The sequence below is a fragment of the Echinops telfairi genome, unplaced genomic scaffold (genome assembly GCF_000313985.2).
Source record: "Echinops telfairi isolate 266 unplaced genomic scaffold, ASM31398v2 ScPeMD7_5;HRSCAF=22, whole genome shotgun sequence".
Taxonomy (NCBI): Eukaryota; Metazoa; Chordata; class Mammalia; order Afrosoricida; family Tenrecidae; genus Echinops; species Echinops telfairi.
This window is the reverse complement of record NW_022103901.1, coordinates 22,923,456-22,943,772: the sequence shown is the minus strand read 5'-3', so window position 1 is coordinate 22,943,772 and position 20,317 is coordinate 22,923,456. Positions and strand designations below refer to the sequence as shown.

General features: G+C 52.1%; 1 protein-coding gene across 1 annotated transcript in view; it reads left to right on the top strand.

The window, feature by feature from the left end:
* Nucleotides 1–5,036: 5,036 nt before the first annotated feature.
* Nucleotides 5,037–20,317, top strand: part of SDR42E2 (short chain dehydrogenase/reductase family 42E, member 2) — a 21,590-nt gene continuing 6,309 nt past the window's right edge. Inside the window, exons 1-11 of the mRNA XM_045285051.1 lie at nt 5,037–5,369; nt 5,436–5,636; nt 5,688–5,788; nt 5,885–6,162; nt 6,681–6,776; nt 9,551–9,608; nt 10,264–10,382; nt 11,008–11,083; nt 15,880–15,962; nt 17,765–17,902; nt 18,442–18,507. Coding sequence (XP_045140986.1) covers nt 5,059–5,369; nt 5,436–5,636; nt 5,688–5,788; nt 5,885–6,162; nt 6,681–6,776; nt 9,551–9,608; nt 10,264–10,382; nt 11,008–11,083; nt 15,880–15,962; nt 17,765–17,902; nt 18,442–18,507 — 1,527 coding nt within the window. The 5' untranslated portion in view covers nt 5,037–5,058. The remainder of the gene's footprint in view (nt 5,370–5,435; nt 5,637–5,687; nt 5,789–5,884; nt 6,163–6,680; nt 6,777–9,550; nt 9,609–10,263; nt 10,383–11,007; nt 11,084–15,879; nt 15,963–17,764; nt 17,903–18,441; nt 18,508–20,317) is intronic.

Sequence of the window (20,317 nt, the reverse complement as noted above, 5' to 3'; positions counted from 1 at the left end):
GTTGGTGTGCTTCTTCCATGTGGGCTCTGTTGCTTCTGATCTAGATGGCTGCTTCTTGTTTATCTTTAAGCCTTTATGACCCCAGATGCTGTATCTTTTAATAGCAGGGCACCATCAGGTTTCTTCTCCACATTTGCTTATGCAGTCATTTTGTCTTCAGCAATCGTGTTGGGAAGGTGAGCATCACAGAATGCCGGATTGTTAGAAAAAAGTGTTCTTCCACCCCTACACTCTTAATCAAATTGACACCAGATTATGTAACTACCACAGTAACCATTGGTTTCTTCTTCTTCTTCTTTTTTTTTTTTAGTAATTTTCTTGATATAAAATTCACATGTTCATTGTCAATGAAATACAATCCCACAGTTTAGTTGCTTTTAAAAAGAGTTGTATATACATCATCACAATCAGTTTTAATGCTCCCTTCCCACTCCTTCATTCATTGTTTGATCCTCAATTCTCTTCACTCTCCCCACCCTCACCCCCAGTCCCCAATAAACTCCATGCATTCACTCCTTCTGTGCTTCATAAACTGGGAAACCTAACACAAGCAATAATAAAAACAAAATGAAACAGAAATAAAATAATAATAATATAAAGATAAAAATAAAGATTAAGAAAGAAAATACTACCAGCAGTATTTCAAAAAGCCAGAGAAGACATTTCTTTCTTGGAACAAGCTAGAAATATTTAAGCCTAGAGAAAATTCAAGTTGGGTTAAGAGGGCGGTCAACAGGTTGTACCTTGATTTGATTCACCATGATCAAGTTTACAATCATCTCTGTTTCCTAGTAAAGCTGATCAAATCTCTCACCTGTGGCCAGCTGGAGCCTTGTTTCGGGCTAGAGCAGTGGTTCTCAACCTTCCTAATGCCATGACCCTTTAATACAGTTCCTCACGTTGTGGTGACCCCCAACCATAAAATGATTTTTGTTGCTACTTTGTAACTGTAATTACAAATTACAGTTTGGATGGGATGACACAAATAAGGCACTTCTGGACCACCAAGGTGATTGGACAGCTTGCTAATAATGCAAGTAAGGTACATGACATCTTTGTGAGGATAGGGCGATGCAAATACATTTATAAAACCCTAATAAGGGGATTGATCAGTTTTGCCATCCTGCTAGGTTTAAAAGAGCCAGTTCTAGAGCAGAGAGGGGCCTTCAAGACCATCAAGAAAGAAGCACTGGGAATAGAACCCATCATTTGGATGTGGGGTCCCTGTGTTGAGAGCCTACTAGACTGAAGATAGAACTATAACACCAGAGAGCCAGCGAGAGATGGTAAAAGTGGTGACAAAGAAATAGCAGCAACAGAGCCAGCAGAGCCAGCAGTCAGGTGTGGTGAGGATACCAAACCACAAAGCAGGAGAGCTGAGAGCCTACAGGAGGAGGCATGCAGGTGTAGATGGGTATCTCTGCTCTAGGCACTTGATGGCCGAGTCTGAAGAGTTTTGTAATACTTGCTCAAGCAAGATAAAGGCCAGCCTGGGGAGCTGAGGGCCAGGTAGAGAGACCTGACTGCACACAGTTGAAACAGGCTGTTCTGATCAAAGAACTGCATCATGAATGTTCCTGAGCCCGAATTGCAACCTGTTACTTCCCTAATAAACCCCATAACTATGAGTATGGGCTGTGAGTTCTGCACGACCATTGCAGTGAATTATCGAACCCAGTGGGGGAGACAGTGCATGGGCGGGATGAGTGGGCTTGGACGTGGGAAAAGAGTTGGAGAGTTGAGACATAACCGACCTCCATCCCATTGGAATCCACCTTGGGCTGTTGACCTTGATTCTCCTTCCCCCTGGTGGAGGTAGAGGGAGGTGCCTCTCTGATACCGTTCCTGTAGCAATGAAGAAACAGGCTTCACCCTTTTCCACAGGCAAGCAGCAAGAGAATGGCAAAGTCAGGATTTGAACTCAGGCCTTCCCACCACACGCACAGCCTCCTTTTCCTCTCTGTCTCAGCCTAGCTTAAACGAAGACAAAATGCACCAAGCTGTAAGGATTGAACAAGCTACTTTACCACGGGCACGTAGCAGGTGCTGGCTTAAGATTGTGTTTTCCCTTTCCCTACCTTGGTCCACAGAGGATGTGCATCCGGCGGGAAGTCCTCCTGGATGCCCTCTCTAGACCAAAGTGGCCAGCCCTCAGTGCACTGCCAGACGCCCACATGTAGCTCTAGCTGTGGAGATGGTGGGGCGTTCCATCTGAGTGCCCAGCACAGAGGACAGATCAGCACGTACTAAACATGGAATGATGGCAAGGACATACAGGTTGGTGGAAGAATGCAGGGGAGGAAGGGTAGATGGGTGGATGAAGGGAAGAAGCAAGAACAGAATAGATGGGTGGAAGTGTGGAGGGGGAGGGAGGGGTAGAGGCACATGGTGGGTGAATGGACAGTTGAGTGAATAGACAGGTAGGAGGATGGGCGGAGAAAGAAATGGACGGCAGAAGAAGATGGTGGGCAGATGGGTACGAAGAAGGGAGGGAGTGGGGAAAAGAGAGAGCAGTGTGGAAGACTGGGTGGACGTGCAGACAAGGACCGAAAGCAGCAACCGTTTGTTGAAGACCTAAGACGACGGTGCAAGCCGAGCAGAGCTGGACTCCGGGCCTGTGCGTCCTCGCATCCCACTACCGCGGGATGGACTTGGGATCCGCCTGGCGGCTGGAGGTGTCCAGCGCCGGTAGGGAGCGGCAGCCGAGGTAGGCGGGGCAGCTCTGCTAGGCCCCGCCCCGAGGAGGCGTGGCCTCTGGGTGCCCGGCTCCAAGCCGAGAAGGCGCTGCGCCCCGCTGGGAGCGCGCAGCACCGCGGGAGCCCCGGCCAGGTGAGCGCAGCCCTCGGCACCGGCGGGGACGCGGGGACAGGAGGCGCGGGGTGGGCGGCACTGGGGAGGACCAGCCCTGGAGCTGCCCGGGTTTGGGCAGCCCCCCTGGGTGGGAAGTTGAGGCCAGGACGCTCCTTCTCGCCCCGCGCAGGACGGGCGCGCCCTGGACCGGTCCGGCGAAGTCTCTGGCATCCTTTTGGCCCTTCCTCCCCCCCAAACCCCACTTTGGGGTCGCCATCGCCCTGTATTCTTGGTCTGGCCCAGCCATGTACTGTGACTATCAAGGTTACGGGATGATCTCAGTGCCTCAGTTTCCACCTATGGATGATGGGGACAGTGGCCCCTACTTCAGGGCCCCGCCAGGAGAATTCAGTGTGGCCTTGTTCCCGGGGCAGCCCGCTTTGCTGGGCGCACAGCACCCTCGGGTCCTACCACCTCTCAATGGTTTCATTCAGTCAACCCAGAGCCATTTCCCGCCGCCGGCTTCTCTGGGTCAGGCTGTGTTCTAGATGCTGCTCCGTGGCCCACAGGGAGCCAAGCCCTGGGAGCTTGCATTACAGTGAAGTGCAAAGGGCTTGTGACATCGGCTCTCTCAAGAAAGCGCCATAGGTCTGCAGAGCAATTATTTGGGACCATTTTACAGCTGTGAATACTTAGGTCCAGTGAGGTTTTTAAGGTTATTGCCCAAGAGTACACTCCAGCAAATGGGCAGTCAAGGCCAAGACCCAGCCATAGTCCCATAGGGATAGATGCGCCTCCGCTCCTATAAAGACTGCCAGTCTCAGGAACTCTTTGTAGGATTGCTGAGTGGAAATCCGCTGAAAGCAGTGGGTTTCTGCTTTATAGATATAAAGATAGGATTTGACCTTCCCAAGAACAGGGTGCTGTGGACTCAGAGAGAAAAGTGTCCCACCCTGGGGCTGTGCCCACCTAGGAGGGAATTAGATGCCCCTGTGGTGGGCTGGGATCCTCATGGTCAGCAGTTCAAAACCACCAGCAGCTCCTCAGGAGAAAGACTGGGCTTTCTGCTCCTGTCAACAGTTACAGTCTTGGAAACCCACAGGGGGTCGCTGTGAGTCGGCATTGGCTGGATGGTAGTGAGTTTGAGAGTGAGAGCTGCCAGCCACTCTGAGGAGACATTAGACTTCTGTTTCTGCAGAGATGGAAGACTTGTAAACCCTGTGGGACAGTCCTCCTTCCTTCCCCCGGGTTGCTATGAGTCAGAATCAACTCAGTGGTAGTAGGTTTTTGTTTGGCCTCCTAGGGGACAGGGCCCCTGTCCTTTGATCGTCACCAGCAACAACCTTGGGATTGTTGTCAGCTAGTCACTTGGTCACTCATGAAACATCTGTTTGTTGATATTAGTGGACACCATAGATACAGAGACTTGCCTGTCTATATTCGTGGGGCCCAGCACACAGTAGGCCTTCAGCATATAGTTGTTGTTATTAAGGGAGGTGACGATGATGACCAATCTATGGTCCAGCCTTCTCCTCCGATGGGATCAGGGAGTGGAGGCAGATGGTGGTGACCATGACTGACATCTGACTTAATTTAAATCCAGGGTGAGGAGGATGAGCAACTCAGGGAGCTGGCCCAAGGTCATGTGCATGGCCATGGCATCTGCAGAGCTCCCCACTGGTCCCTTGGGCACCTGGGAGAACCAGAGGCAGCAGGTGTCGGCGCTGGGCAGAGGAATCATGCACAGAGCCCATCCTCCTTTTCCTCTAGGTCCTAGAGTCTAGGAAGTCACCCCCACCCTCCTCAGCCCCCCACCACTCCCATCCCCCCACCCGCCCCAAGTTCAGAAAACACTCACCTTCCAGCCTGGTAAGGTTCCCTTAGCATGATTTAATCTGTCCTCCACTGGTTCCCACAAGGGAACTGAAGATGTTAAGGAACTTATAGGGAAGTTAAGAACTCTTGGTATGGGGCTCAGCCAGGCAGTGAGGCTGTGGACCTCAGTTTCCACCGCGGTCAAATCCAGGGCACTGGTTCTGGCTCTCTCTGAGAGAGACCAGATAGCCCAGAGAAAAACAACCATCTTAAAGGTTCTCAAGATTCTGAAAGGGGCCAGTTCACGGGGAACTTGGGGCGGGGGTGTCTCTAATTTCTACCTCAGCCCCTAAGAGTCTGGTAATCCACATGAGTTGAGACGACTCTAAAACACCCTTTCTTCTCTTTTGCCCCACAGGTGGACAAATCCAGGACCCCTGGGAGCAGTAGAAGATGAAGCCCAACCCTGCAGGCTCCTCCCCAGAGGCTTGCAAAGCCCCTGACCAGGGCGATAAGAGCTGCCCCGTCTGCCAGGCCTGGGGTGGGGTCTCAGGCCCAGGGTTTGACTTAGGGTCCGCAGCAGGACCCAGGGTAGGGACTGGTACAGCGCCGGGTCCTGAATTGGGGCCTGGCGCTGTTTCAGGGCCTAGGCCAGGGCCGAGTATAGGGCCAGCATCTGGGCCCAGGCCTAGTGCAGTCAAAGGGTCTGGGCTGGGATCTGCTGTAGTTCCTGGACCTCGGTCAGGGCCTGGGGCAATTTCAGGGCTTGGACCAAGGCCAGATTTGGTGCCAGAGTCTGGGTCAGGTTTGGGTGCTGTCCTGGGGCATAGGCCTGGACCTGGTACTGTCCCAGCATCTGGCCTGGAGCCTGATAAAGTCCCAGGGTCTGGGTCTGGGTCGGTTCCAAATACTATTGTGGGGTCTGGGGCTGGTGGTACCCCAGGGTCTGTCCCAGGCCCAAGTGCTACTGCAGGGTCTGGGCCTCAGACTGGTACTGTGCCAGGGTCCGGGTCAGGGCCCAAGGGAGTGGGGTCTGAGCCTGGTGGCCCAGGACCCGGCCCAAAGCCCAGTGCTGTTGTGAGCTCTGAACCTGGAGGTGCCCCAGGATCTATCCTGGGGCCCGGTGCCATTGCAGGGCCTGGGCCTCAGACTGGTACAGTGCCAGGGTCTGGACTTGGACCTGGTACTGTTCCAGAATCTAGACTGGGGGTTGGTACGGTTTTGGGGCCTAGGCTAGGTCTGGGGCCTGCACCAGGAGCTGGGTCAGCACTTGGGTCAGCAACTGCACCAATACTTGAGTCAGGGCCAGGGCCCAAACAGGGGTCCACGGGTGAGCCCAAACCCAGCGAGCCAAGGGCAGCCCCCACCCCAGCACCGAAGCAGAAGACTCAAGCCAAAGCTGCCCTGTCGTCCAGTCAGAAGGTTCTGGTGACTGGAGGAGGAGGCTATCTGGGCTTCAGCCTGGGTTCCAGCCTGGCCCGGAGCGGTACCTCTGTCATCCTGCTCGACCTCCGTAGACCTCAGTGGCAGCTGCCTCCAGGGACCCAGTTCATCCAGGTTTAGGGACAAGGGGGTTGGGAGAACTGGGGGGGACACCCAGGCTGTTGTGGGGGAGGAGGTCAGTGTCAGGTCAAAGCAGCAGTGTGTGTGTTAAAGCCCAGACTCTAGCTTCACACTGCTGGGCGCAGACCCCAGCTCCCGTAGTGCCCATCTGTGCAGCCCTGGCCATAGACTCCACCTCCCAGAGCCCAGTGACCTCACCCATAGAAAGGGGAGAGTTATAGCAATAATAATAGTATCCACTGCATGAGGGTCTCATACCACGTTAACGAGATAATGCGTGTAAACACCTAGCGTAACCCTGTCACTTAGAGAGCTTACTAAGTGGCGGCAGAGCCGGCTGCTACTGGCAATATGTATTGAATCCTACAGTGGTCCCTACCCACCAGTCTTTCTTGACCCTAGGCATGCTTAGCCTGGGAGAGGGCAGGGCTCTAGGATGGAGCTGAATGCAGAGATGATACCTCTGTTTGTCTTGGACTTGAACGTCGTGCTTCACCTGTTGCCGGTTGCAGGCTGATGTCCGAAATGAAGAAGCCCTCCACCACGCATTCGAAGGGGTGGACTGTGTCTTCCACGTAGCCTCCTATGGAATGTCCGGTGCTGAGAAGGTAAGCTTCTCACCCACGATACTTGGAGTTAGACAAAATGGGGTTCAGATCCTAGCTCTGCCTCTCCCCCACCCCTGCCCCTACCCCCACACCCCTGTTTCCATGCTGATGCTTCACTGGCTGGGGAGGATTTTCAGCTACTCCCAGCCTGCATGTGTGTAGCTGTGCGACTTAGGGCAAGGTAACGTAACTCTCTGAACCTCAGTTTCCTCATCTGTGAAGTGGAGACATTATTCCTGCTTGTCTTAACTTTTTCAAAAGACAGTGTGATTATCTTTCAAATTTTAAATTCGCACGTATCCTATGAGCAGAAATTGCTTCTATATTTGAAGCATTGCCTTGCTTTGTTTGTATTGAAAGAATAAGAAAAGGTTTTACTTTTTTTTTTTCACTTTCATGTATTCTGTCTTGAATACTCCTTTCTTTGGGGATCTACTTCTTTGCTTTAGCTAGTACTTCCCAAAGTGGGCAATACCATCCCCTGGGGGCACTGGAACTATCTGAGGGGCTGCAAAAGCAGATGTTGTTGTTATTGTTGTTGTTGTCAGGTTCCAATCCATAGTGACCCTATGTCCATTAGAACAAAGTGCTCCCCAGTCCGGATCCATCCTCACAATGAGGCCCATGCTTGAGCAAATCATTGCAGCCATTGGGTTCAGCCATCTCCTGGAGGGCCTTCCTGGTTTTCGCTGCCCCTCCACGCCCAAACATGATGTCCTTCTCCAGGGACTGGACTCTCCTGACCACATGTCCAAAGTATGTGAGATGAAGTCTCACCATCCTTACCTCTGGCCGTAGTCTGGAAGCTCCACGGAAACCTGTGCACTCTGAGTGACCCCAGTGACATGTCTTTCAGCATCACAGCAACCCACAAACCACCCCAGTCCGGCACAGGGGCAGTCAAGGGTAGTGGTGGGAAAGCAGATCCCTGCACTTTGGAAGAAGGAAGGCCAGCACCCTCCTTGAATGCAAGGACGGAGAGACTTCATCTCACACACTTTGGACATGGCAGGAGAGACCTGTCCCTGGAGAAGGACATCAGGTTTGGTAAAGTGGAGGGGCAGTGACAAAGAGGAAGGCCCGTAAGGAGATGGTGGACACAGTGGCTACAACACTGGGCTCTGACATGGGAACCGCTGTGAGGATGGCGCAGAACCAGGCAGTGTTTCATTCTGTTGTGAATAAGGTCATTAGGTATAAACTGCCTAACCACAACACCACTTTATCCTGGATTATGGGCTATCGTACAAAAGTTTTTCATGGCCAGGGGACACTGAGTCTTCTTTTTTTTTTTTTTTCTGAAAGGGAGATGGTAGGCCTACTGAGTTTGGGGCCCTCTGCCCTATATCATTGTTTGTGTCTCTGGAGAACAGCTTTTGACTTTATATATAGAGAGAGAGAGAGAGAGAGAGAGAGAGAGAGAGAGAGAGAACAGCTTTTGACTATATATATATATTATGATTGTATTGTGTTTGGGGTGGAAGCTTACCCTGCCGTGTAGGCTCCCATTGACCAATTTCTCTGCACGGCCATTAGTGACACTGATAGTCTCTTGACTTTCACGCCAGTGGTCCCTGCAATATCGTTCCTAGTAGCACAAGGCCAGCCGCAGCCTACACGCCCATCCGCTGGGGAGTCTGCGCGTCCCTGGCGCTGTGGGTGCGCAGTGAAATTCTAGGCAGTCACTCAGAAGAACAGCGTAACTCGATAGGCGTTGATCTGGAGCGATTTCCAAGGTGCAGAACAGAGTTTGGTGTCGTCCTCCTGTTTGTTTAAAAAAGAGCTCAGGTGAACGTGTCCGGATACACTCACACATGCACCTGCACTGACATGAGAAGTGCCCGGGTGAGATTGTGCACATCCACCCACCCATACACGTGTGCTGCTCCGAATAGGCCGTGGGGTTCTTGCCAAGGAAAGAGTAGGCACTGGACGCGGTGGCTGCCTCCAGGCCAGGAAAGGAAGACTTACAAAACTTGCTGTGCCCTGTATCACTCTTTGGTTGTTTGACTTCTTTTTAACCTAGTGATTGTCTTACCTACCTCAAACAAAAACACCTGTAGCCAGAGCAAGTGTAGTTTAAAGATCAACAGACTCGTACTTGAGGGGCTGTTGTGAAAGAACCCTTGGTGGAGTCGTGGGTGACGCATTGGGCTGCTAACCTCAAGGTCAGTGGTTTGAAATCACCAGCCACTCCGTCGGAGAAGATGAAGCTTTCTCCACTCATAGTTAAAGCCTCAGAAAAAAGTCGCAGGGGAAGTTCTCCCCTGCCCTACAGGGTCATTAGGAACCGAATCCCCGTGGATGGCTGTGAGACCTGAGAGGGCTGTTGTGAGCATTGACTGAGACTGGGGTGTCCAGGCTCAGCCCAGCCCACGCACACCAGAAGCACTTGCTGAAGAGCAATTGTTTTAGGTTTTCAGCACTAAAGGCTAAGGCCCCAGAAGTATTACTACACCCATCTTACAGATGAGACAACTGAGACGTGATCATAGGTCAGGCACAGTATTTAAGTCTTCAGGCTCATTCTGCCTGACCGTGAAGGTTTACATTTACAGGTTAGGGAGATGAGGGGCCAATGGGTGGGGAGGGGCAGTGGTCTCCCTAGGCCACCAGGAAGAAGATGGCAGAACTGGACACTGAAGCCCTGGGCTCCCATCCTGTGCTACCCTGCAGCCCCTTAGTCAGTCTTTCTGTGCCTACCATCCTGCCCCGACCCCCAGCACAGCCCTGAGTCTCCCCCTTGACTTTCCTGCCTCTGCCTTGTCTTTTAGCTGCAAAAAGAGCAAATAGAGTCTATAAATGTTGGAGGCACCAAGCTAGTGATTGATGGTAGGCACTCAAGAGTTACCTACCGTGTGGTGTGCTGTGTCTCTCCCTCTCTCACTTGCTCGCTCAAGCCATAGGCCTACCTCCTGGGGCCAGGCGATGGGGTAGAGGTAGGACCCTCTCCCCCACTATTGCTCTCCCAGGGGAAGGCCTGTGGGCCAGCACATGCTCCCCAACCACAGACCTGCCCGGGGCCTTGCAGGGGCCAGTCAGCATTGGCATGGAGGGCAGAGTTTGGGAGGAAGAGCAAGTTACCAAAGGGCTATAAGGAAGGCCAGGTCAACTCTCTGGGCTCCACCGGCCTTCTCCCTCTCTTTGCTTTCTCTCTGATTCTAGCATGCCTTTTTGCTATGTGACCCCCTAGAGTGAGACTCTCTCCTGTCCTGTCTTTGGCAAGGTAGCTCTGGGGTCGCAAAGCACAAGTGAGCAGGCCTGGGGCTCAGGGGCTCAAGGAGCAGGGCCATGATCGAAACCCTAAGTTCGGGCAGACAGGCCCTTCCCCCCTGAGCAACTCTGCATGGTGGGCTTTCCCAGGGCTTGTGTTACGTTGAAGATGGGTGGGTTTGCCATTGGGAGGCTCCCTGGGGACCCCTGGGCTTACTGTTGGCCCTGTGTGTGTTTTGTTTGCACGTGTGTGCGGTGCTGTGTGCCGCGGCAGCCTGTGTCCACCGGCGCGTTCCAAGGCTCGTCTACACCAGCACTGTCAATGTTGCCTTCGGTGGGAAGCCCATAGAGCAGGGTGATGAGGACTCCGTGCCATTTTTCCCGCTGGAGAAGGTACTCGCTGCCAGGAGAGGCAGGTGGGGGCAACCCAAAGCCCAGAGGGGAGGAATGGGTGGAACCAGGGGTGGTCGGGTCAGCCTCACAATCAGGGTGAGTTCTAGGAAAAAGGGTCCCCCAACCCTGGGTGGCATGAGGCGCTCCAATTTTAGCTAGTGTGCCAGCATGGCTTTGGAATCAGCTGGACCACTTGCTACCTGTGTGAGCCTGAGCAAAGGATTGAACCACTCTGAGCCTCTGTTTCTTCATCTGAGCATGATACCACCATCTCTCTCGGGTTGTGGGGATCAGGAAATGAGATAAAGTCCTTGCGAGCAGCACAGGAATACAAAACATTACAGAGCAGCCCACCACATGCCCAGATTCCCCACCGCCAGACAGGCACTTGGAGCTGGCAGAGACCTCCCTGAAAGAAAGGAGTCCTTCCTACCTCTCTCACTGCTCTGGACCCTGCACACCCGCCCTTTCACAGCTCAGGAGGAGAAGGGGTGCTAGGGCTCAGGGCGGAGGAGTCCCCACAGAATCCAACCCTGGTGTGCTTTGAAGCCAAGATGAGCCTGGGGCCAGAGCAACGGGGCAGTGAGCCCTTTCCAGTGGCTCTGTTCCCTTGTCCACTTGACAGCATATGGACCACTATTCCCGAACCAAAGCCATCGCTGACCAGTTGACACTGATGGCCAATGGGACACCGCTTCCAGGTGAGTGGAATGGGGCCGAATCCACGTGCCTCGCCCCAAAGCCCTAGGCAAGTCTAGTTTGAGATCCTTTCTAAGGCCCACGTCTCTGCTGAGGTTCACCATAGACTGGGCCATTCACCATGGAACAGATCTGAGCCCCTGATAGGTGCCAGCCACCCTGGCAAGAGTCAGGTCCAGTCTGTCCTCCTGCTGCTCCAAGCCTGGGGAGAGAAGGTGGGCCCGGAGGGGGCTGGGGGAAGACTAGACATGACAGTGTGATTGGGGGAGAGCAGGGCCGTGGGGGCTCCTGCCCTGGCCGACCGGCAAAGATATGCTGCGGCCGGCCAAATGGAAAAACCATTGTAGGTGAAGGGTGGAGGAAGGAAAAGGATGTCTGGCGGCAGGCACTGCAGGGGCAGGGGCCCAGAGGCAGCAAGGGGACCATTGTCAGAAGGAAGGTACACAGGCTCATGAAGAGCCTTGTGAGCTGTGTCATGATGCCGGGGCTTTATTGGGAGCCATTGATGTTTGGCTCTAAGCAGGGGGATGGTAGGGAGATGTGTGTTTTAGAAAGCTCCCTCTGGCCACCGTGCTGGGGCCGGGTTAGAGGATCAGAGGGAGGATTCTAGTAAAGAGGTGATTGCCAAAGCCAGCCAAGAGGCAGCCATGGCCCTGCACTGTTGGTAGCAGTGTGCATGAAAGGGCAGGCTGAATTCAAGAGCTATTTGGGAGGCTCGGTTGACCAGAGCTTTGGAGCAAGACTGGCGGGACCTGTCTGAGCATTCATGTGGGTTTTGCTGACCCCTGTCTGGTGACACAGGTGGTACTGCAGGTACTGGCCCTTTTACCCACATGTGGAGCTCTCTGTACTCAGCCCAGCTCCTCCAAGCTGCCCTTGCAGCTCTGTGGGGTGAAAGGGGCTGGGGGCAGGAGAGCAGTACTCTGACAGCCACTCTATAGGGGAGGACACTGAAGCTCAGAGGGTGACCCCAGGCTAGCTCTCTTTTCTGCAAAAGCAACCCAAATCCACTACTACTGAGTCGATTCGGATTCAGAGTGACCCTGTAGGATAGAGGAGAACTCTCCCCTTAGGGTTTCCAAGGCTGTGAATCTTTACAGAGGCCGACAGCCTCAACTTTCTCCCGTGGAGCAGTTGGTGGGTTTGAACCACCAACCTTGCGGTTAGCAACCCATATTTAACTCACTGCACCACCAAAGATCTTTTCTGCCACCAGAAGTATATTCAAATTTAAGCACCTTGTTGACATATGAGGCGTTGGAATTAGCTTGACAAGCAGTGAGTTTAGGGAATTTGGTGTTATTTATATACCAATTTATGAATCATGAATATGGAATAAGGTACTCTACAGAGCTCTGGAAGGGTTCATGCAAGCGAGGGGCCCTAACCCTTCACCTTTCTTAACTTTCCAGAAAAGTCTGCCTAGGCTGCCTGGCTGCACTGCCTCTTCTGGTAGCAGCAAAGCAGTAGAGGGGGGCCTGTGTGTGCCACCAGTGGCTGGGCCAGCCTGGTTTTACCGGGTCTCATAAAGTTTCCATCTTTGACAGGGTGCAGTCTTACCACGTTGCCATCACTGACTTAAGTGGATTTTTCTTTTGCATCTTCCTTCTCTGACAGATTTGCACCAACCACAGGTTCTGGCTTCCACAGATTTTAATATCTGAGGGAACTTTTTAATGTTTGTGAGAAAAATGCCGTTATCGTTTCATTCCATTTTTCCACGGACTTTTTGAAGCCCCTTGGTACTAGAATATGAACATGGCGACAGAACAAAGTGGTTCTCGTTCAACCTTACACGGCTTTTGTTTTGTGACGTTGACTGAAATTCCCACAAAGTGACAGCACTCATCCCATTTCCCATTTCCATTCACTGTCGCTTCTTCATGCCTGTCACTTCCTGCCAGCTGAGCTGGATCCCGGCAAACACCCCTTTCGATTGTTCTAAGTGCAGATCCTACTTTTACTTGCAGACTTCTCCGTCACTCCTCACAACAGCCCTGTGAGGTGGGAGCCTGAGCTATCCCTTTGTCCTAACAGGACCCAAACAGATTCAGATAAATCCTCAGCTAGACAAAAGATAGCGGCTTTCTGAACTTCAGAAAGAGAAAAGAAATCAGAGAACTTGGTTTTGCTTATCATCTAAACTCAGGAACCAAATGGACTGTTCTGGAGCTCAAGGGACACTTGAGATTAGAACCTCCAACTTGCAGGTGAGAAAACTGAGGCTCAAGGTGACACAGCTGCTAGATGGCAGAAGTGGGATTTGCCCCCCCCCCCCACACACACACACACACACACACACACACACACACACACACACACACACACACTGGGGCTCTGAAACCAGGAGCTTGGATTGAACCACAGTGTCACACTGCAGCCCCAGCTGAGCAAAACTCAAGCAAGGGCTCTGTTCCTTGAAGACCCTGGGAAAGTCCAACTGGGTTTCCCCAGGAGTTTGACCTTGGGCAGTTGATTTCTCTTCTCTCCCTAGGGCCTCCCCAGGCTGCACCAGCAGCCTACATGCCAGACACCCAATCCTCCAGATGAGAATTATTTATACGAACACCCCCAGCTTTCCATGGTCAAGAGAGTCATGGATATCCTGGGCCAGCCCCTCGGTGACGTGGCTGCCTACTGCCCCACTGGCCAATGTCACCTGCAACCTGATGCCCTCCCTTCCCCCCTACACACACAGCCAAGTGACCCAGAGTTTAAAATTAGCTGCAAGCTGTTTACAGAAGAGCTCACCTGATACCTGCCTGCCGAGATGTCCAGCCATGGTCACCCCAGGTGATGTCTGCTCCCTATTCCCCAAGCTGGTCCCTTAGGTCCCCTTAACTGTAGCAGAGTCCTGAGAGGTACAGGTCCCAGATCAGTGTAAGCAGGGTGTGTCCCTGCTACCACTGCGTGGATAAGCTTCCTGAAGCTGCCGTAACAAATGACCACAAGCTTAGTGACTTAAAACAACAGAAGTTTATTCTCTCACAGTTCTGGTGGCTAGAAGCAGGGGGAAAAAAAATCAAGTGGCAAGGTCTCACTCCCTCCAAAGTTTCTAGGGGGGAACCCTTCCTTGCCTCTTCCACCTTTTGGTAGCCCCAGGCCTTCTTTGGCTTACAGTTCCATCACGCCTTCATGTGGCCATCTCTTCTCCATCTGTTTCTCCTCTGTACACCTCTTGTCCTTAGACATAGGACTCATTGAGATCAGAATGGTCTCACCTCTAGCTCCCTAATTTAATGATCTATGTAAAGACACCCCCCCTCCAAATAAAGCCATATTCACAGATCTCCGGACAGGGACATATCTTGTGGGAGGGCACCAGTCAACCCACTGCTTTGGGCCTTACTGTAAAACGAGGGTGTTGGAGAATGGAGCAGCCAAGGGGTCTGGTCATGACCAGGAGACACTGGCCCTGGCTAATTTAAGGGGAAAAGGGACTTATGTTGGAAGGATGCAGGCTCAGCCCCAGAAAAATGATCACTGGGCATGGAAAGGACCAAGCAAGAACTGACCCTTGTTTCTTCATGGAGAACCCACTCTCAGGCATTGGCCATAGAGAGTCACCTTCCTGAGTGAGAGCATCTCATTAGCCCAGCTTGGGTCCATGGTCACCACGTCCCTGCAAGACCCCATGCAGAGTGACAGGAGTCCCCCCAAGGAGAATGGGCTGCTGGCCACGGAAGAGAGTCTACAACAAGCTTCCCTAACGGGCACAGCACGTTGGGGAACCCGAGCCTTGAGAGAGAAGATCTTGTTAGCGGCACCCTTTCATTTGAAGGATTGAGGCTGGGGAGCCAATTAACTTGAAAAGTAAGAAATTTTATAACTTTAAAAAATCTTACTTTAAACACGCGTGGATTAGGTGGGAAAACCATAAACTCGTAGACATTCAAAGAAATGTGCTTGTGGCAGCCTGCCTGGACTGTACCCCCAGAGGGGAGATACTGGGAGCCCCTTGGTGGAGAGTTTGAGAAACCCGGGGTTCCACTGGGATTACCAATGGGAGTCTGAGGACCAGATCCCTTGACAATCTTTTCCTTTTTCCATTTATTGTCTGAAAAGCACAGCACTTAACAAAGCACCCGTTTTACAGGTGGGGAAGCCAAGGCTGCGCAGGCTGAAAGACAAGATATACTGCTTGTACTGTGCTCGCAGAAGCAGGAGTGTTAGTGGAAAGGGCCTGGGCCTTGATTCTTTATCCGAGCTCCACCACACAGAGCTGTGTGACCTTAAGCAAGTTACATTCCTTCTCTGAGCCTTGGTTTTCTCATCCCTAAACCAGGTGTAATAGTAGCTCCCACCTCCGCAATGCCTTGGGTGGGGGAAATTCCCAGCTTACCAGACATAGGACCTTTCTGAGAGTGGTCTAACCAGCAGCAGAAAAAGATCAAGCAAGGGCCTGAGGAGTGTGGGTCTGTGAAATGGCCGTGGGGGGTGGGGCAGGGGGAAAAGGTGAAGGCCGCCACATAGGTCAAGTGCTGGGTAAACGTTCAAGGGCTGTGTAGATGATCTTCACCTAGAGCTTACCGTAGCCACTGGCCTAAGAGCATCATGAGGACAGGGACCATTTCTTGGCTGTCCTGGGCATCTTGACAGCATCCATCCTAGGAACCAGGAGAGCCAAACTTGAATAGTGTTTAGTGACTAACAGATTGGCTGGGAAAGTAACTAATTGAATGAGGAAACCCCAAGAGGCAATTCTTCCCCTCCAACCTGCCCAGGTAAGGACAGGAGATGTGGGCCCCCTGTCTCTCCCTCTTCCTCCTGGTCCTGACCACTCTCCCCTGTGTCCTAGGAGGAGGAACTCTACGCACCTGTGTGCTCCGGCCCCCGGGTATCTACGGCCCCGAGGAGCAGAGGCATCTGCCCCGAGTGGTGGTATGTCACCCAGCCTCCTTCGACACTGAGGCATGTTGAGTGCATGCTGACAGGGCCCGCTCAGTTAGGGTCACCAACTGACCATCAGTTACTTCCTCAGCTCCTGAATTCCATCAGTTCATGCCCCTAGGCCCACCAGCATGCTCCCGAGGCCAGCCCTAAGACTTAGCCCAATGCGCCAGAGTTCTTACCAGGTACCAGCCCGGTTAGGCCCAGGTGGGGAGACATGGAATTGTGGCCCCAAAGAGAAAGGGGACTGTGTTCTGCCCTGGGCTGTGCACTCCTTAAGGGAGTGGTTCTCAACCTGTGGGTCATGACCCCTTTGGGGGTCAAACGACCCTTTCACAGTGGTCGCCTAAGACCATCGGAAAATACATATTTCCCATGATCTTAGGAACCGAGACACCACTCCTCTATCCATCTCCAGGTTGGTCCGCCCACATGCAGATACACCCACCTATGAGTACCCAGCGTGAAGACTGTTACCCATGCCACACCATACTTCAAGACAAAATTTCATTTACTTGTCATTAGAAATAAATATTTCACAATCTAGAGTTACATATTGTTTTGTGATTCATCATGATGCTTTCATGATGTTCCATTTGTAACCATGAAAATACATCCTGCCTATCAGATATTTACATGACAGTTCATAACAGTAGCAAAATGACAGTGATGAAGTAGCAACGAAAATAATGTGATGGTTGGGGGTCACCCCAGCATGAGGAAGGTTGAGAACCACTGCCATAAGACTTCATCCCAGGCTGTTAGGACAAGGCTCTTCCTGCAGAAAATCATCGGTAGAGAAGACTGGGTGCCCGGGACATACGGAGGAGGTCTTGGAATTTCTGACAGCCTGGCTGGGGGGCAGATGCCCTAAGCACAGGCACCGCGTGGGGAAGGCTGGGTAGAGAGACTCTTCAGGTGGTAAGAACACAGCAGAAAGGACTTGGAGAGAAGGTCCTGGAGGGCTTCCGGAGGAAGTGACACTGTGTGGAAGGAAAAGGAATTCGCCAAGGAAAGGAGTGGTGGGCAAGAACTCCTCCAACCAGTGGAAACCGCCTAGGCCAAAATCTGAAAGGCTGTGGTGGGTTTTGGAAGCAGCCAGTCTCTGTGCGCATGGGAAGGTTCTGAGCAGGAGAGAGACTTGGTCTCCTTTAGGATCCAAAAAACGGCTCTGCCGCCTGCGGTGCCTAGCACCCACAGCAGGGGGGCAAGCGGGGAAGCAAGGGGCAGCCCGTTAGGCTCTGGCCATCTGGCCTTACTCAGGTAAGAGAGGAGGTGGTTGTGAGGGTGGGGAGGAGTGGATAAAGTGGAGTCCACAGGGTTTGTTGAGGGGTCAAGGCCCGAGATTTGGGATGATGATGATGATGATTTTGCCCTGAGAGGGGGAAGGTGAGGGCTGAGGCGCAGCGTGGGAGAGACCAGGCTTTCCTTCTGGAGGCGGTCAGGAGGAGGCTGTTGGGCCATGCAGCAGAGAGGTCCGCAGGTGTTAACCCGGGATCGGAAGTGATGGAGGAGCCCAGGTGACTGGCTTCGTGGGCACTCTTTGGGTTGAAACCGCCAATCCCTCCCAGGGAGGAAAACGAGGCAGTCTCTTCAACCCCCCGGGGCGTTTCTCCCCTGCCCTATAGGGTCCCTGGCGTCGGATGCACCCACAGGCAGGGAGCTTGGTTTGCTGGGGTGTGTGGGGGAGAGGGGGCTGGTGGAGTGAGAAAGGCGGCAGTCATCCAGAGACAGATGGAAGGTGGGCCACGCCAGGCCGGGGCTTGTGCTGATCGCCCCTCCTCCGCCACCAGAGCCACATCCGGAAGAGGCTGTTCATGTTCCGGTTTGGAGACCGTAGGGCGCAGATGAACTGGGTCCACGTGCACAACCTGGTGCAGGCCCACGTACTAGCGGCGGAGGCGCTCACCGCGGCCAAGGGCTTCGTGGCGGTGAGTCTGTAGGCCTCCACGCACCCAGCTGGGAGCCCACCTGCCTGCCCCTCCAGGATGCTCCCACCCCATCGGCCCCATCGCCTATTCTTAGGACAGCTGCCTGCACTGTCAGCTCAGGGAAGCTGGGGTGTGGGCGCAGCTGTTGACCTGAACATCATGAGTTCATCGTGGTGACCTTGAGGCGGATGGTGTTGACCCTGTAGTAATGGTCCCCAGATGTCCAGCATTGGACGTGTAAAGTCTTACTGAAGCTTCCCAACAGTCCCGGGGTTGGGGGGGGGTATGGGGGGGTAGTGGGGGGATCCCATGATGACCTTCCCATTTGTCAGATGAAGAAAAGAAGATTCAGAGTTAGGTGACTTGATGGAGCTGTGGTGGCACCAGAAATCAACGTAAATTATCCAGCTCCTCCCAGCCAAGGGGGCCAAACCAGGAGGGGGTCAGGGGAGAAAGGGAGTAGCTGCCAGGAACCCCGTGAAAGGGGAGGGGCCTGGCTGGGGTGTGAGTGCTTGACCCTCCTCCCAATGTCCCCTCAGAGCGGGCAGGCATACTACATCAACGATGGAGAGAGTGTCAACCTCTTTGAGTGGATGGCCCCGCTGGTAAGTCCCTAGACTCCTGCCCCCACCCTGAGTGAAAATTCAGGTATCCCTGTGTCTTCTGTCCCTGGCATCTGAGGAAGGTTTGAATGTATAACTTTCCTCTAAAGGCCAAGGGTGGTGTTGGAACTGGCTTGAGCTAGGTGGCAGTTGCCCCTTTGGGGGAACATGGCCTCCTCCTTTGCTGCAGTCCCCACTCTGCCTGCTGTCCCAATTTATGTTGGCTTCTACCAGCAACCAATTGCCTTTGAGCCTACTCAACTCATGGCGACCCCATTGTCCCGTATAACTACACTCCTGAGGGTTTCAATGGCTGATTTTTCCAAAGAAGATTTCCAGATCTTTATTCCCATGTGCCCATGAGTGGATTTGAACCTCCAATCTGTTGGCTAGCAGCTGAGCACATGAAATGTTTGTGCCATGTTGTTGTTGTTGTGTGATGTCAAGGTCATTTCCAACTCATAGCAACCCTATAGGACAGAGCAGAGCGTCCTTAGCATTTCCAAGGTCGTGCTTTTCCCTCAAGTTTATTTATTTTGTTTTGAGAATATACACAGCCAAGCATACACCAATTCAACAATTTCTACGTGTACTATCAAGTGACATCAATTACATCCTTCAGTTGTGCAACACTGTCACCCTCCTTTTCTGAGTTGTTTCTCCCTCATGAACATAAGCTCACTCACCCCTAAGCTTCCTATCTAATCTCTTGAGCATTGTCATTGTATTCTCATATAGATAATTCTTAAGAGACCAAGTTTCTAAGGGAAATAGGTCCATCAAAAAAGGACAAACATGGCACCACTCTTGTAAAAAAATAAGAAAAAGTTTACCACCACCATGCCCCCACCCCAAATAAACCGTAATATTCAAGGCAAACCTGTGTTAATAGTTCAGCTCAATTGTTGGTCCATTTTAAGATGACTTCAGGGGATATTTTTAGTTTAAAGTCTAAAAATTATCTCAGAGCAATAGTTTTAGGGGTTCCAGAAAATCTGGCGTCTATGAGAATGTTAAATCCTTTTTTTATATTTCCCCCTTTTGATCAGGATTCATCTAGGAAATATTTGATCAAAATGTTTCACTGATGTAGCTGGGCACCATCTAGTTTTTCTGGTCTCATGGCAAAAAGACCATGAGACCATACAACTACACATTCCACATGCTCCTCCTATTCCTGATTCTATTTCTTCCTCTGTTGCTCCTGGTGAGTAGAGACCAATTGGTGGATCTTAGATAGCCTCCAGGCACCACATAGTGAGCTGTAACCTTTATTAAAGCAAGTTGAGAGGTCTTTCCTCTCCCAGTTAGCTTAATTATCACGCTACAAGGGCTCCCTGTTGACTTACAGCCCTGTGGAAGTTCTGTTTGTGACCCACCATAGTATGTGTTGAGGTCCTGAAAGAGGAATGTAGAAGGTAAACCATGGCACAAAAGAAAAGTATTTGTTCCTAAGACCTGTTACACTCAGCCCTTTTCAGAACTCTACCTCCTCTCCCAGCAGTGCACTGACACATTCTCCAGGCCACACCTGTTGGAAGAGGTAGACCAGAAATCTTGGGTCTTAGACTTTGATTCTTCAAAGTGGCCTTCTAAGCCATGGTAAGGAGCCAAGTCCACAAAGCAGTTGCCTTTTCTTCCCAGATCTCCCAGTTGCTTAAAAAATGTTATTAAAAGGACAGCTTTGTTAACATATCATTCGCAAGCATACAATTCAATGCTTCTTTTTTATTTGTTTGTTTTTTTTTGTTTTTTTTTTCTTTTTTAACATTTTATTAGGGGCTCATACAACTGTTATCCCAATCCATACACA